The 17,500-nt window shown below is 44.2% G+C and overlaps 1 protein-coding gene across 4 annotated transcripts in view; it reads right to left on the reverse strand.

The window, feature by feature from the left end:
- Window positions 1–3,116: 3,116 nt before the first annotated feature.
- LOC147014607 (spartin-like) overlaps window positions 3,117–17,500 on the reverse strand; it is a 16,552-nt gene continuing 2,168 nt past the window's right edge. For 2 of the 4 annotated variants that reach the window (XM_085852703.1, XM_085852702.1), the window contains 9 exons: window positions 17,470–17,500; window positions 16,865–17,040; window positions 15,279–15,834; window positions 14,865–15,065; window positions 7,873–8,005; window positions 7,112–7,420; window positions 6,079–6,210; window positions 4,087–4,177; window positions 3,117–3,441 (listed from right to left, as the gene is read on the reverse strand). The exon at window positions 17,470–17,500 is cut by the window's right edge. In XM_085852703.1, the coding sequence (XP_085708829.1) occupies window positions 3,420–3,441; window positions 4,087–4,177; window positions 6,079–6,210; window positions 7,112–7,420; window positions 7,873–8,005; window positions 14,865–15,065; window positions 15,279–15,834; window positions 16,865–17,031 (1,611 nt within the window). In that variant the 5' untranslated portion in view covers window positions 17,032–17,040; window positions 17,470–17,500 and the 3' untranslated portion in view covers window positions 3,117–3,419. The remainder of the gene's footprint in view (window positions 3,442–4,086; window positions 4,178–6,078; window positions 6,211–7,111; window positions 7,421–7,872; window positions 8,006–14,864; window positions 15,066–15,278; window positions 15,835–16,864; window positions 17,041–17,469) is intronic. The other 2 variants (XM_085852701.1, XM_085852704.1) reach the window with 1 other exon arrangement.

Here is a 17,500-nt window from a genome sequence, read left to right on the forward strand (position 1 = left end):
TGCTCGATTTCCATCGAATCTGTTTGACGTCTTGTCCTAACTTCATCTTACACGTGTAAACACTGCAGGATTGAATGTACACTTGCTCCGTGTTTACACATGCAAAATGACGTCACAAGGTGTTCTCAGACAGTGAACGAAATTTATCTTGGGGATGGGGTGGTGATGAGTCAACATTTGTGTACATTAAGGGGGAAATCGTGAGAGTAATAATTCAAGACTACTATTACTAGTACCTTTATACACAATCCGAAAGGACTCACTTACCACGATTTATTCACCTTTTACATTCAGGTGTGATCAGTGTGGTTGGGTGTAAAACGAATCTTTTGGAATAAGTTTGAGATCGTGTGTCGAATCCGTTGTTTTAAAAAAAACAACTCAATTTACAACTTTGATTTTAAAAAATTTCAAATATCTCACAAATCACTACAAATACTACACAATATAAGGGATATATGGGGTGATCCTGCATAATATCCAAAATATAACGCCAGTGCCCACCCGGCTCTGGAAGAAGCATCCCTGGACCCTGATGACCCTTTCTCGTTCCCACCCATCCTTGGGCCAACACCTGCATGAGAGGCGTTTGGTTCATTGATCGTTGTGAACAAACAGCAGGATAACCAGCTTAACCGCCCCAAAGTAGGGCAGTTCGGTCTGATGGAGGAGAAATGACTTCTTTGGATATTCAAGGAATGAAACCCTCCCGTCGTACCATGTGAGCAAACGAGGATTCTAAAGTGCCAAAGCTGAATGATGACACTTGCGTAACAATCGATTCGTTTATGACATCATCGTAACAAAACCGGATCGTGCTTGGCACACAAAATAAATAACACAAAGCGTTTTACACATTTTAATGGCGTAGCCCTGAAATGGACCTTTTGTGACTCGGTCAGTGAAACACTTACCTTTATAGTGAGAGGTTCTGATTAAATATACCTGCTTTGAGCAATCAATTATTTCCCACCACCATTGTCTGAACATTAACGCTCATTCAATTCACTGATGGGCTCACAGGATGGCTTAGAGGTACTCACACTCGCCTCTAAGCTGCCGAGCTTGGGTTTGAATCCCACCCAGCTATAAACTGTCATCCTGATGTTTCACAGGCAGGGTGAGGTGTCAAGGTGTACACCGTCCCTCTGGGTATCCCATCTGCTGGTAGTAGTTGGTGGACATTAAAAATCCCACGATGTCTTCCACGAAGAGTAAGCGAGTTGGCCTGGCTAGATTACACTTCAAACCTGTAATGCACGACATGATTCCTCTCACTGTGAAACAAAAAAGAGCATTCGGTCTCCCAGCACTATGTTTGATCCCAATTTCACCGATGCCCGATACAGCTGCATGTAGCAGGTCACATTGCTCACCATATATTACTATTATTATCATCACACCTGTGATTCCATTAATCTCCTAAAATAAATGGATGAATGATTCATTTTGTCATCGATTACTATCATAACACGGAACGAAATACGTGTGGCCTTAAGCCCAGAGCTGCCCTCTTAAAATCATTTTGAATGCTCACAAAGTACCAACACCAACCCCACCAACAGGGTGGTCAACGCCGCAGGTCCTCGATGCACTCCAGGGTCCAGGATCCTCAAGGTGCTCTGGACAGATGCCGTGCACCGGGTCCCGGTTAAATCCATCGCGGATGACACGTAGCGCAGGTTACCCTAGCCTTTATAAACAGAACCCGAAACGTGTGGAACACTCATCAAACACGCAAGTGTGTCTCGCACACAGAACAATGAGTGTTCTAGCCATGAAATGCAACCCCACACTGCAAACTGAACGTCACAGTATAGTTTGACACGTCAACGTTTCCTATAGTATTATACAATTACCTCGAGCGATATTCTCGATTGCGAGTCTGTACGGTCTGATCGGTCTTCTTTCCGGCGTAATAAATGGTTCCCATCAATGAATGTAAAAAAGAAAAATGACAATAAATGTGGTGTATAGTTTCTGTAGCTCTTACTGAAAGGTCAATAAGGAAGAACTGGCCAAGGGGTAAGGTCTGATAATAAGAGACAGTTAGAGACCAATGATGAGTCACAAATCTATCTCAAGGTGGAGAAGCCACTTCGGGTTATATCCAATATTGGGTTCTTCGTTGAATCCCGGATGCTGGAGTCCCGGGTTTTAATAGTCAACAATATTATAATCTGCAGCTTGAGAGCTTTATATGTGCCACGGAAGGACTTTGTGTGGCGGAGCATTCCACATTGGCATCTCCATTTCAAAGCTCACTTTAAAAGGTCTTGATCAGGAAAGGTCATGACTGAGGTTGAGGCTCAAGAGCTTTTGAGACTATCATGTTCAGGATGTTTTATTTTTAAGATAGCAATGGCAAGCAAGTGTTTCCACAGAAAGTGAGAATGTTTCTTAGTTTGATATCTTCTTCTAAGTGACCTGCAAAAACCTCACATTCAGTCGTAAGGCGTAAGGCTTCGGGTCCTCACAAAAACCCGTAAGGCTTTCGAGCCTGCTGTCCATCAGCACCTCATGGTCTCTCCCATTTCTACATGCGATCTCTCCTCCACCAACTAAGGCTCTGTCACCACTCTTTCACCTGTAACTCGACCTCACCTTGTGCTGCGGTGCGTCTTTGTGATCCTGTCCCCATTGCCCCACTTCCTTGCTGTTGACAATTTGCCCTCTCTTATTCTGCTCCTCCATGAGCCTTCAAACCTGTATATTGAAAAATAATAAAAAGCTCTCACAATGGAGTTTTATGGTTCATTCGTAGTTCCCCATCAAGAGGCAAACACATGCCCCTCTCCCAACCTGGGTGGCTTCCATAATCTCTGATATGGTCTTGCACCTCCTGGTCTCCCAGTCAATCATTGGCCTCCAGCCACAACCTCCTCCCATGGTGGACTTGTTGGATACACATTGGTGTTCTTTAGAACACATTAATTTACAACTCCAAGAACCTTGTTTACCTGTGTATATGATGTCTGCCTTTCCCTTACTTTGTATTCACCATTAACCTTCCATTCCTGCTTGATGAGCTTCTCTGAGCCTCGACTTATGCTTGTAAAAAAAAATTTTTTTTTTTCAAATAAAACCTTTAAAATCAAAACAGTACACAAAAATAATTAATAATTCAGCAACAAAGTTTATTTTGAAGTGCATTCAGCATTCTATAACAGGCCCAACCTCTGAGCCAACCAAGAAAAGTGCAAGAATTTGATCGAATCAAAAGCCCCACAATCATCCACATCCAATAAGTATTTATAAATATGGAATTCAAACAACAGGAAGACAAAATGGTTTGAAAAGGTGAAGTCATAAAACACAAAATGATTTGCACACCTTGCTGTAGTGTGAAAAGTCACACACACACACACACACCCCGATCTTCGAGGCATTTTGTCCAAATTCCTTGACACGTGCCTGTATCAGATTCTTTGTGCAGCTTCCCTGGCAAGGAGGGATGTAAACTGTCAGGATATAAGGTTAAAATGGTTGAAGGATAACTCTTTGAAAAACATTTCCAATGGTTACACCATTTAGGATTGTTCTCTGTGAAATGTTTATCTTTGCCCCCAAACTTTGTACTTTTTTTCTGGAGACAAAAATCTGAGCTCGTGGAAGAGCGAGGTGACGCGTGTTAAAATGGTGACACACTGACAGTTGGACAGTGGGAGAGTGGAGGCAGCAATGGGGATGCAACAAGCATTGGAATGAATGAACATGAAAAGAGGAAAGAAAAGAGGAGACCTGCAAGTAGGAGGATTCGGTTAGATACCGAGTTAATCGGGGAGAAATTGGGGAGTGTTGGTGGTCAGACATATCAGTCTGTCCGTCATGTTTTGTTGCATGATGGAAATGAAAAGTCATGTAAATTTCTCCATATTCCAGATACGAGAGATTCCTGAATGAAATAGTTGAATACCCGTCCACATCAAGAAAACAAACCATCACTCTCACACATGACCAAAATGTGCACAACACAAACCTCGGCCAAAAAACCCTGAAAATACTTCAGCAGTGACAATTGCAGTGCTTGGGATGAAGGGGTGGGGTGAGGGTTGTTCAGGTAATACTGAATGATTCTGGCCTCACCCTGGAACAATAGTATGTACCGTCGAGGAAGAAATACTTCGCACCACGGTTTTGGCTGCTGTCTCCAGACCATCCCATATAGTTGAAAGACCTGCACACCAACAGAAAAAATAAATTCCCAAAGTTCTCACACAGTACAAAATGAATAAAACAATAAAAGTAGCTCACCTGTTGTACATTGAGAAGACTATTCAAAAAAGTGTGGATATTTCCCAGTATTTAACAAGAAACAAAGAAACTACCTTTGAAAAAAATAAAAGAAAATCTACTCCAGTCCTGTACCAGGAACCTTAAGCACATAGTTGTTGCCTATCCTCTGGATCCTCAAATCATTAAGTTTATTTCGGAAAAAAAACGTAGTTTACGAGGTATTGCAATAAAGTTCCAGGACAAGTTGGCGTCACTGCATACGCCCCAAAGGGTGAACGCATCCAGGTTGAAATGATTACCATCTTCAGGTTTGGTTTCTGGGAAAGCCAAACCATGGTACAGGTTTAGCTCAAAGGAGTACTGCTCTCTCCTTTGGGCTGGTACCCCAGCATCACATCTGTCCATCCTGGATTCTGTGGAATCCATAACTCTCAATATTATTGGAATTTCCCACGACGGCGAAGAAGAACAAGGTCTGGTGCTGTCACTTCGCAGGTAGGTCGGTGGTCTCTCAGTTTTCTACCGTCTGTTCTCCAACATTGCCCCCCTTGCTCTCTCAGTCCTCCGGCCCTCCCCAACAACCCCAGGATGCACGCGTTCTCACAGTAACTCCTTCCTGGTTAAATTTCTAAAATCCAGGCTGACTGCACACCTCAACTCTTTCATTCCTCACTTCTCCCATCTGTGAAACCACCTTGCAGATGTCATTCTTTCGCATTCTTCTCTCCAGGACTTCAAGCAGGCAGTCTACAGTCACATCATGTCATCTCCCATCCTGACCCATGATATTTATTACACCCATTAACCCTTCCTAATCTAACCCTCTTGCTGGTTTCAATGTATCCACCCTCTCTCTCTCTCTCTGTCTCTCTTAATTTCCTGTTAATTTATTCCCTTAACAGTTATGCCCAATTGTTTCCACACTACACCTCCTCCCATCAATGTAACCGAGCTCTTCCATGAGCCTCGCTCGTGTAGAGAGGGAAAAGAATCGCGAACAGTTACAGCAAACACATAAAACTTACCACAAAATCTTAGAAGAGTGAAATAAACACCGACGTCAGATTTTGTGCAAAACTCAGGGAAAACGCTTTAGGGGTTGTTCTGAGTTTTATCAAGAGCTATTCCTGAATATGTGAAAAGGCAAAGTGGAATATTAAGCATATTAAGGACTATTGAATGGGTTCCTCTCTTTTGGAAATTACAGTATAGGAGCACTTAATTTGCTCCTTGTTGTCTGTGTTCAACCAATGCGATCAATAAATATGTTTTGCATCATCGGTACATGTAAATCTCCTGTCCGAAGGCTTAACGAAAGCCCACGATTGGTTTCACAGCTGAGTGTCAACCCCGGGCAGGTCCTCGTCATGTCAATGCATCAGTTTCGGTCAAAGGATCAAGGTTACATTATTTATTTAATAATTTCCCATGCTCATCAGGATACAATCTAGAAGTGAAGGTTTTGATCAAAGTGAAATAATCATTTTGATAAAAACTTAGGACGGTCGAATGAGGTGCAACAACTTCCAAAAAGGATCTTACGGCAAGTCGAGGAATGCTGAGATGCACAAGTAAACTCACATTGTGCTTAGTTTGAAGGAAGTAGAGATCAGTAGTTGTTTAAATAGTAAGTTTTATTTCTGATGGAAAGTTATAAATGTAGTCCTGGTTGTTTACAACCACATCTTGCAAGTGCAGGTAAAAGGAGTTCATCCTGATATGCTGGGATACAGAGGGCAAGTAAAGTGTCCACGATTGAGATTGTGGAGAGCTTCGAGGACATGGCAGTGCATTATGGAAACCACAGACCAATTGTGAGTTGAACGTTCTCTCCCTCCATACCTTGTCCGCTGCTCATGGCCACGTGCTGAGCTCCCTGAAAAGTGGGCTTATTGCAAGCCTGAGTAACAGAGTCGGGCATGGACCGCTTCAAATGTCCGATCTCTTTTTCCACCACACCAGCCACCCCTCTCACTGCAGTCACATGACAAGGAAGTATATCATTACATGATATGCCATGTATTGAATCCACATCTTATGATGCACTACTCACAATCCATGAGCGGTCATCATGAGTCTGAGATGATGCGACAGGATTGCTTCTTTCGGACCCTGCTGCTACAGGATGTTTGTCCAATAGGTCATTACTGAAGAATTCAACAAGAACAACAAAATAGGAACTAAATAAATAAATAAATATGATGACTGGTTTCCAATTTTTGTTTGCTTCATCATTATTAAAGCAAACAATTACATCAAATATGAACCTGTCCTGGGAAATGACAAACAATATATCCGAAAAAGTGATAGATGGCTGAGGCTGTAGAGCTTGGGTTTGTTTCTCCGACAGACGACATTATATTGCCATCTTGATGTTTAACAGGACAGAGCAACAATGAGTGCTCCATCCCTCAAATGGAGGGCAAGCCGGCAGACCCAAATGTTACAGTATTATTTGGTGGATGTTAAAAAATCCGGTGGTGTCCTTCAACAAAGAGAAGGTGAGTTACCGACCAGCATACTGGCTAAATGACAAATTTCTGTCCTGACCTGGAGGGGGCACTATATCTCCCAGAAATGTGACAGCTGTGTCCGCAAGGAATTATACAATCAGCAGCCAAATGCTGCCTATGTTCGGATCAGAATGCACGAAACCAATGGGAAGACCGATTGTTAACAATTGCTCAACCTTAACTAACACCAATTTAAGGAACATGAATGTTAACAAAAGTGCATCATACATTCACCGGGAAGACCGATAAACCAAATGAACCAAATTCAGATCAGAGTGGCATCACAATCCCCTCATGCAGCCAAGCACACATGGATGGAGATGATGAATTAAATCAAGTGCAGAGTATTCCAGCATTCAAACCTAGAGAAGAGAGCATTCCAGAATCCTGATGAGGCTTCTGCTTTGTCTGTTGATGTGGGAGAGACTGAGGTGAAGGCTGCTGGGAAGGCAAATGCTGATGGTGAGGGTACTGTGCAGATGGGTTTTGTGATGAGGGTGGTGGGCGAGGAGGTGGTGGGCGATGAGGTAGTTGGCGAGCTTGTGCTTGGCCTGCGTGTTGCCCCTTCTCCCAATGCTCTGTTGGGTGAGTTCCTCTTGTTGTCCCTTTGTTCAATGCCTTTCCAGTCGCTTCAGCACCTTTAATGAGGCCGGTGCTTATCCAGTTAGCACCTGAGAACAAGTAGCCATCAGTCAAGTTTGTGAACACTGGTAATTCATTGCCATTATGGCTCCTCCATCTCATACACATAAAATGATGCGAGGGAGGCAGGGAGAGGGGAGGAGGTGGGGATGAAGAATAAATCCACCATATTTTTGTATATGTAATAAATTAACAGCACCTGAAACAAACAAATAGCATGAAAGGTAACTGCAGACAAACTAATAAACAAAATGCGAAGAAATATCTGCAGAGACAATGGTTCACTGTGAATCAGGCAAATGGATTTGCATCTCTGTTTGCATCGTTTCCCAACCGCACCTGAAAACAGTTTATTGATTTATCGTAAAGAGGAAAACCAAAAGCTGTGGAACCTCCAATAAACGAGGAGATGATTAGATTAATAACACATTGTTGTACCAGACATCAATATCTTGTGAATATTTGGACCCTGGGTGCACACCTGACATTATTTTCTGTGCGACCTTCCCACTCCACTCGGGCAGTGAGTGCGTGTAATCCTGACACGTGAGGTGGACGCGTTTGCTCAGATCTTCCCCATCAGCAGCGTTGGGGTTCAGGTTCTTCGTACGGTCCTGGGGGTACGAGAAACAAAAGGCCCAAACCATGAGCGTGTCTGCAGAGCAAATACACCGACAGCTGTGCTGGTTGGTGCATGTCCATTGAGGCTTCCTCCTCTGTCACAAGCTATCCTGAAAGTTAAAGCGACACTATTAGAATTATTTAGACATTAAATTACCATTTGTAACTTTTCCTCTTTGACCATTGTGCACACATTTTATTTATACCGACGATCCATTGCTCATCAACTTGTTTTCTACAATGTTTCGTGTTCTTGTACATTACTGTATGAAAGTTGTGTTTGCAGATTTGCTTTGCTGTGTTATGGATAGATATTTCAAGAGACAACAAAAAATGCAATTCCACTTTGTCAGAGGCTTTTGGTGAACCTTTCAACAATAGACAGCTTGGAATGTGGGATTAAAAATATTTTTAATGTACACATCTCATCACCAGAAATAACGCGCACACGCACACGCACACTTCCCTTTGATGATGGATTTAATCTAAAAACAACCTGTTGTCTGTCCTTCAAACATTCTGCTTTATTCACCCTATAATGTGTGTGAGGACATCTGCCATCTGGAAATCAGCTAACATCGCCTTCGTCACTCTTCTTCTTCTTCTCCTTCTTCTTCACAATGACCAGGGAGGGGGGTGAGTGGGAAGTTTGGCTCAAGTCTTTAATGAATCAGCAGGCCAAGCCTGACGTTCAACTAAGCTCAGGGCAGGAATTTGTAATTTCGTCAGGGTTCCAGCAATAGCTTGCCAATTCTTCATGAAGGACACTGAGATCTTTAACGTCCACCAACTAACGCCAGTAAATGGGGCTCCCAGTTTAACGTGCATCCAAGGAGACGGCACATACATTGATGAATCATCGTGTCTATGAAACACTGGGATGACATTTTATAGCTGGGTCGAGATACAAACCCAGGAAAGACAGATTAGAGTCGAGTATGCATATCCCTAGGGCCGAGGCCATCCCGCCAACCCCATTTCACCATGCACAAGGATATTCTGTGATCTGCTTTACTGATATCCCTCCCTGACTACTTTCTTCCAATTTCAGATATATACTTTACTTGGTGATGCAAATCACTTTTTATTCAAGTCAGTGCTTTGTGCCATCACAGGCACTGAAATGCTTCAAGCTTCACACATCGCTCTGCAATAAGCTTCTGGGGGTTTTTTTGCATGGTCTTGGCTCGTGAAAGAGCGAGGACACAGAACAGAACACAACATAACAAAGGGAACCGCAGGAGAAAGGGGTAAACACAAATCGTAGGGTGGGGAGAGAAGGTATTTAGAGATGGCCAAACAAGGGATGCAGGTAATGATGAGGTTAGGAGAGAACGCAAGGGGTGGACAAGATGGATACATAAGCAAAATTTTGGGAGGGATGGGGTGCTTTAACAGGTGTAGAAAAGATCATGGCTTTGGATGGGGGATGACCTGAGATGGCAGTAAACGGGTCTTGAAGATCAGGAGGGAAGAATGGGATTGAAGTGAGTGTGGAAGGTGGTTCCACAGTTGGGAAAAGAGAGGAACAAATGAGTGGAGGTGGCTCTGGATTTAGGCAGTTTCACAAGGAGGGGGTTGCTGGCAGAGTGCATGTATCCTGCAGATACTTGGGAGGAATGGAGAGGGACAGAGCACAGCATGAGTTCAAAGGAGCATGCTAAATTTATGGGCCCAGATAATCAGGAAAGGAACCTGGAGCACCCATCGCCAGTGAGGACTCCGGGGGGGAGGGGAGAGCCCTCCCCCCCCAAATTTGGAACGGAGCAGATAAGCTTGGTGGTGGCCTCAGTTTCCCGGGGGTGCCATGTGCGAGAATGCAGGTAGGCAGATCTGCTGGTGGAGCCACACTGCGCAGCCACGATATTATGCGAAGACACAGAAGTAAAATTTGAGGGCTAGGCCCAAACGTGATGAAGCACCAATGCACGGGCGACGGGTAAATCGATTGCGTAGAACCATTGTAAGGGGGTGTAATGGTAAAAGAGAAACCAGTTTTGTGAAGTTAGGGTAGAGTAGGAATGCTCCCCCTTGGTACAATTTTCAGATGTCTGTGGCTGCTGGAGTAATGCAGTAGAGTAAATGGAGTAGAGTAATGGAGTAAGCCAAGTAAGCACCCCCCCCCAACCCCAATCGGGCTGCTCCACTGACAAGCCTTTTGGTACCACACCACCTCATGTTTGTCACTGTGCATGTTTTGATTTCCTACCAGGAGATAGGATATCTCGCGGGATCAGTGGGCCCTGGAGGGACAGATCAGCTCGCAGGGTTTAGAGGGTTAAAACAAGCTCAAATAAGCTAAGACCCTCATCCTCTTAATGATGACGTCATAAAAACGAATATGACATCATTGTGATGCATCAATCAGGTTTGCGATAAATTATCTGTGCTAATGCCCAGCTTGATTCCCGCAAACAAAATTCAAACAGCTTGCCTTGTTTCGGAGATGATGGTATAGGCGATTTCATGACGTCAACTTTTTTTCTAGGAAGAATTTCCAAAATCGGAGATGGTTACTGCCTGCGCGTGGGCTTTCTGCATATACATGGCAAGTTTCACGAAGATCCGATGAAAACTCTGGGTTGTGAAACAAAAAATAGGAATGATGTCATAAAAATTGATATGACGTCATAGTGATGCATCATATGTGCGGTAATTCATCTCTGCTAATGCCCTGTTCGATTCCCGCAAACGGAATTCAAAAAGCTTGCCTAGTTTTGGAGATAACTTTTTAGGCGATTTCCATTAGCGGAGATATTTTGACGTCACAACTTTTTTTCTAGGAGGAATTATCAAAATCGGAGACGGTTACTGTCTGCGCAGGGTATTTTTACACATATATGCCAAGTTTCAGGAAGTTTCGATGAAAACTGTAGGCTGTGAAACAAAAAAGTTCACAAGAACAACAACGTGAGTAAGACTTCGAGATCCTCCACGAGGATCTAAAAAAGCCAGGGTCGAGCTCGCTTAGAGGGATAAAAGGTGGTAGGGGGTAGTGTTGAGGGGTTAGTTGGGCATATAGGTTAGATTAGGGCCAAAGCCAGCCGCTTGATCTGCTGCTCCCATGCGTCACTGTCCCCATGTCGACTACATGACCAACGAGAGGCCAGCCAGCAGCACCTGCCGGCCTGGGTTGCCTTGCTCAACCTTGTTTGTCTTGTCATGTTTGCCTGCTGCCCTTGTTGTGCCTCCCAAAGGACTGTTATTGACGACATGGACCAATGACCACTCTTGTGGCTTTGTAGGCCTGCTGTCAAGGATGTGCTGAAGTACACTGTCAAAGACCAGTGTGATGGATCAGCGTGGAAGTATAAATAGTGTATAGTGTTGAACCCACCTGGTTATGCGTTTAGAACTGTGTAGATACATGCATTGGGTGAATGTGTCAGAATAGTTACACATTAGTTGGGGACATGTATGAAACTTTTCCTTCATAAAACAATGTCGCACTCAGGGATCCGATAAGTGAAGTAATTGTGTTAAAAGGGGACTACATTGGACAAGTACAGGAGCCAGCAGACTCAGGATGAGCCAGCAGACTACAGAGGAGGGGATAGTGTTGTGGTTTTGGAAAGACCCCAGGGAGTTGTACTCAACACATAAGAGATCCTGAGATGAGATATTTCCATAGCAATTCTGTTTATTTAGGTTACCCATCCCCTCATATTAGTGGACAGGAAAATGTGTTGTGTGCATAGCAGGTTCGAATCCCCTTTGTAATTCTTCCCTGTCTAAATTCTCTCTTTTTCTATCCCTTCTAATCTCTTTCGCTATCCCTCTTAACCCCTCTCCTTTCCTGCACCTTCCTATGCCGAAACCATAAACACAAATTAACATGCATTACAAAACACACAAATTACATTACAAAGCACAACGTAACATTACAAATCAAAGCCTTTCAAGCTCAATCACAATCACCGAGGGAAGCTACATGGCCAACCCTCCGAGCAGATATGCAGACGTCACGGTACATGACCGATCCTCCAAGCAGCTATGCAAGGAAAGGACTGGTTGTGCTCCAATGAGGGAGTGACATGCGAAGGTCAAAGAGCACTGGGGTGACCTTCATTCCCGAAGCCACGCCTCGCCCAAGAGCCAAAGAATTTCAGGCATCTGGAGAACGACACACGACAACGACCATCTGCAAAGGACGAACCTCTCTGGGGACAAACCTCTGTGCAGACGAGCAGGCTGGTGTCAGGAAGCAAAGAGTGGACGGAAAGGGGAGGTTCCCGAGACACGGCGGCCAGACACACTGACACACTATCTTTCTCTCCTATCGCTACTTCTAATTCATTTACTGGAGATGCACAGAGCTTCAACGACTGCCTCTTGACCCGTCAGAGCAGGGTTACTGATTCGCACCACTGTTTCTTCTCGTACATACATTGCATTCACCTGTACCTCTACCGACACATTGCACTTCATTATCCTCTTCCTCTTCTGCCTCCCTTCCCCCCACCCCTTCACATTGGGACCTACGTCGGTCAGCTGGCTTACATGCGGGTGAGAAAGGGGGTCGACAGCATGCACGGACTTCCTCTTCCTCTTTCTGTCAACCTTTACTCTCGTTTCCCAAATGGATGAGGCACCCGTTTTGTTTTATTGATAAGGCCAAATGCACCAGGGGTTCTTTTACGTACAAGCGGTTAAGACTGTTCTCTGTGATCTGCTTGTAAATACATAGCCGTGCTAATCATCTATAAACCTTCCAAACCTACTCGATCGTCTGTTTTCTCTATTGGTTATACATAGTATGTTATTGGTAGACAGGAGGTTTACCCCACTGGTTCGCGATGGTTATAGACTAGCCGATGTCCCATTTGCAGTTCTGCTCGGCCATACCAAATTGATAGATAAGGGTGGGGTGGAGAGCACAGTTCCCTATCTGGGGCAATTAAATTACTGGGAAGGTAACGCGAAATTTTAACATGGGGACCATACCAGATTTAATTCCTTCAGATGGCGTCCATGGTTGTGAGCAACCCGTCGTGCTACGGAGTTATCTGTGGCTTGTCAGCTTCACGGTCAAAGGTCAGGAAGTGGGTCTGAGAGGCCTCTCATGAACTGGCCGACAAACCCGTAACAATATCTTTATATATATTTTCGGATAAGGTGGTTGAAATGATCCGTTGTTTCAAAAAAAAAAAAAGGCACAACCATCCAACAAATTATACTAATCACTACCCTACCATTTTTAAAAATCACACGTGAAAGCAGACGAGGCCTCCAGCGATGTTTTATCTGTGGTCCGTGAATGCCTTGAAGCCCATTCCAGATCTTCCAGCATCTTGTGGGATTGGACTGTGAACGTTTTTGCTTAAGGTCATTCATGAACCAGTTAGCCAACCACGACGTTCAACTGAAGGTGATTTGGGCATGAATTTTAATTTGTTTCGCGTGCCAGCGATAACTCGCTCACTCTTTGTGACAAACACAGTGGGATCTTTAACGTCCACCAACGATCGGTGCTGGCAGACTAATCATCCGGCTTCACAACCGCCCGATGGATGGTGCACACATTGATGCCTCGCCCTACATGAGAATCACCAAGGTGGAGGTTTATAGCTTGGTCTGGATTAAAACGCAAGATAGACAGCTTGGAGGCGAGTATGCATACCTCTTGGCTATCCTAGCAGCATATGTATGTGATCCAAAGAGACATAAAAAAAACATGAACATAATTAAAAGTTTCTAAATGTTCCATAGGTCTGTATAACAGCCATCATTTTCATAGCAGAGCACAATCTGTTGCCATGGCTGATGTGAAATATTTCCCAACATCCACAGTGTACTCACTCGTGTCCATCACAGTCAACTACCTGTTACGTAGCAACTCTATTTTGCTGACTGTATAACATAGTTGTTGCTAGCAATCTTCTCCTTCTTGCGTATGGCAGCTTAGCTGCCGGGGTAGCTATCATTTCTCGGAAGCGCGACTGTGTCGCTGATGCAGTGCCCCTCTACCAGTATACACTGGTACTCATTTTGCCGACCTCGGAAGGATGACAGGCTGAGTCAACCTCCTGGTGTAAATTCAGCGGCCCAACGGGGCTTGAACTCAGGACCCTAGGATCCCAAGCCGCTACCCTAACCACTAAGCCAACACCAAGCTGTTGCTAGCAGTGAATAACAAGACATATGGACCAGCCTGTACACGTCACGTCCCTGTCCATAAAATGATTGTTTTGGAGGCATATCGGTGAGGTGATGGAGACAATGACAATTACTGTACATTTCGGGTCCATTTATAAGATCATGCTCAATGCTTGTGCAAATGCATCTCAACATTTGCAGATGTGTAACTTTACACCTGTACTGACATGGTGTGATGTAGTAACTTCGTGCAGCATTAGGTTACCATTCACACATGGTGACAGGTGCACACAGCCCTTGCATAGCCTCAGCACATAGACACGGGATCTTTAAGCAAATACACAAGGTCATTTGCATAAATGGCTGGCTTTTCAGCATTGGCAGTTCAAGGACAGATGCCTCTGGTCACCCATCTTGCAGTGGATGAATGTCCCAAAAACGCATGTTAAGGGACCAATGTTAAGTTGTTTTGTGGACCTTTTGCATCTGTGTCAAATCTAAACATCTGAAAGAAGATGAAATAGATCCAACAAAACAAGAGAAGACAAATAGCTCGTTTAACAATCGTGACTCTTCACTGGATGAAATGTACGCTTAGCCTATACCGACATATAACCTCATGCTGTGCACATAGTTCATAAAGCCAGGAACACTGATCTCCCCTCCAATCTTCCACCATCCCCACCAAAAGAATCAACCAGAACTCCCAACGAATGCAGCAAAAAGCTCTCGGGCTATTTATCAAGTACAACTTACCTCCAGACGCAGTTGTGTAAAATGAGAAATATGTTCTTCAAAGCTCCGGCAGACATTGATGGGCAGGTCTGCGGACAGGACGATTCCAACAGCAGCCCCAGGGGGAGCTCCTGGCGTTACGTCGGGAAACATGTAAAGACCATTTCCCGAGCGCAGCGCTGGTGACCGGCCGGGGTAGAGCGGGCACAGCCAATTATTCACCTGGTTTAAATAAGTATGTTAATACATAAATACAAGCATCATCAATTAAATGTCTCGCATTATAAAAGTGTTCGCACCTGACAATCCAGCTTTGTACATTACAAGCAGCACGGAACATTAATGTTCCTCAAAATATCCAAAAGTTTATGATGTAATTACTATCACCAACATATAAACATAAGCATAGCCACCATTAATAAACTACAAACTGACCTCAATGAAGGCAGCAGGAGCCTGCCCAACTGGAGGAGCGGGAGCGCCGGGTCTAAAGGTCACAATGCGAAGGTAGCCGGGGTATGAAGGAGCAGTGACTGGACCGTTTGGGCGAACGAAGAACGCCTGAACACCACCGGGGATTAAAAACGTCTCGACGGCGTTAGGTCCTAAGAGTTGCTGAACAGGCAGAAGAGATGCTGTTGTGACCATTGTACTAGCAGGAAGTGAAATCTCTCCATACACCGTGCCAACTGAAAGAGACGTGTGGCCTTGCAGAGATTGTGGCGAATACGCCGGAGGCAGGTCCACCGGTTGCCCATAGATCGCGGTCGGTGGCAATCCGGAGCCAGGGTTTGGGTGCACAGATCCCGGTGAGAAAGGGATCTTTTCTGCAGGAGGGGCGATGTGTGGGTACAGGCTGTGAGGCTGAGAGGGAAGAGTTGACGGGGCCGATGGTTCCAAAGGAGTGACCTCTTTCAAAGCTTCAAGACGAGTCTGAACATTATGAAGCAACTCTGTCATCTTCTTTTTGGGTTCCTGCTCTTCTGTACTTCTACAACACATAACAGATAATTATAACAAAATAAAACTGGAGAGTTCATAGGACACCTTACCTCACGTAGAATTCAAGTATATAATTCAATTTAAATAAAGTAATGATTTTAAAGGTCGTACAAAAACAAAATTCCGGAAGTTTATCGCTATTGATGCAGTGGCTATTACAACACCTTATTTAACAAGTGGCATGAGTTATCCATGCCTGTTGTTTGTGTCATTTATGACATCCTTAAAAACAGTAAGTTTCCAGTTTGGAATGATTTTCAATTTTGTTTGACTGCGAGACAGACAGAGTAAAAAAAAACAAAAAAAACTTATCTCGCTCCTCTCTGCACATGCGTGATCCATAAGAATTCAGAACCAAATAACTGCTAATCTACAGGTCCAGTCCCCCCCCCCCACTCCGGATTCATTTTCCAATGTGTTCAAAATATAAATTAAATTGAAATCAAGTTGTTTCTCGATCATAAACTGTCATTTGTGGATGGACGGACGGTCGGACAGAAGTTAACCTATTGCTTAACCTCACTTTTCCCTTCGTGCGTGTGGGGTAATAATAGACACAAATACAAACTGTAACCTTTTGTTGCAGACATTTTGGTGTAAATTTGCTTTAAAAACAAAAACAAAAAACAATCGTCTTCAGCTCTGAAAAGAACTCGAATTGTGGAATCAGGTTCAATATCCTAACTTAAAGCAGCAATTCCAAAACCCATGAAATTAACATAAAACTCACTCCAGTTACATCGTAAGTGCCCAAGCATATGCCCCAAAAGACTCACCCCAATCCCGTGGCCAATTTGAACCGTGGATTTTGAATATTTTTCACACACAAGGCACAGTATTCAGAAGAAAAGATGATGTGTCCTTTAAAGTCCATTAGGTGGACATAAAGTCCTTTAGGGAATGGCTTAAGCTCAGATAAAGCCTGCACTTCCAATTTTAAAGAGACCATAAACATTCTACGTTGCAGGACAGTGCTCGCTTCAGGGCATGGTTGTGTTGGAGACCGGTCCATCTCTTACTTGGACTCTGTGGCCTGTTTAGCTAAGGCCTGTAGCAGGTATGCTTCCGCCAGTCGATAGCATGGTAAAGAGCGAGGAAGATCTCCTGCCTCATCAGCCTGGAGAGCAAAGGAAACTGCTCGCTCAGCATCCACCAACAACTCCTGAGACTTTGTAGACTCGGCCATGGATGATACCTGTGAAACACACACACACACACACACACACACACACACACACACACACACACACACACACACACACACACACACACACACACACACACACACACACACACACACACACACACACACACACACACACACACACAAAAATGTAAACCATCCAGGTGTTACTTCCTGGGTGTGAGCGAATCGTTAACTGTTGTTTGTTTAAATCTGAGGTTCCTCTGATTTGTTCGAGATTAGTTATCCTGGCCCCACGAGTATGGACACTCAGTGTCACAACCACTACTACTCCTTTTTTAAAGGCCTCGGTTATTCCCATCTTCTTGTGGGGTTGGCCTTGTCCTATCTTTCACAAACTAGCTAGCCAGGCCTGGCATTTGATTGAAGGTGATTTGGTTATGAATTTGCAATTTGTTCAGGGTGACAGAGATAACTCACCTACTCTTCGAGAAGAACACCATGGGTGCTC

The sequence above is a fragment of the Eptatretus burgeri genome, chromosome 13 (genome assembly GCF_056783735.1).
Source record: "Eptatretus burgeri isolate ZD-2024b chromosome 13, Ebu_testis_v1, whole genome shotgun sequence".
In the NCBI taxonomy this organism is placed as follows: Eukaryota; Metazoa; Chordata; class Myxini; order Myxiniformes; family Myxinidae; genus Eptatretus; species Eptatretus burgeri.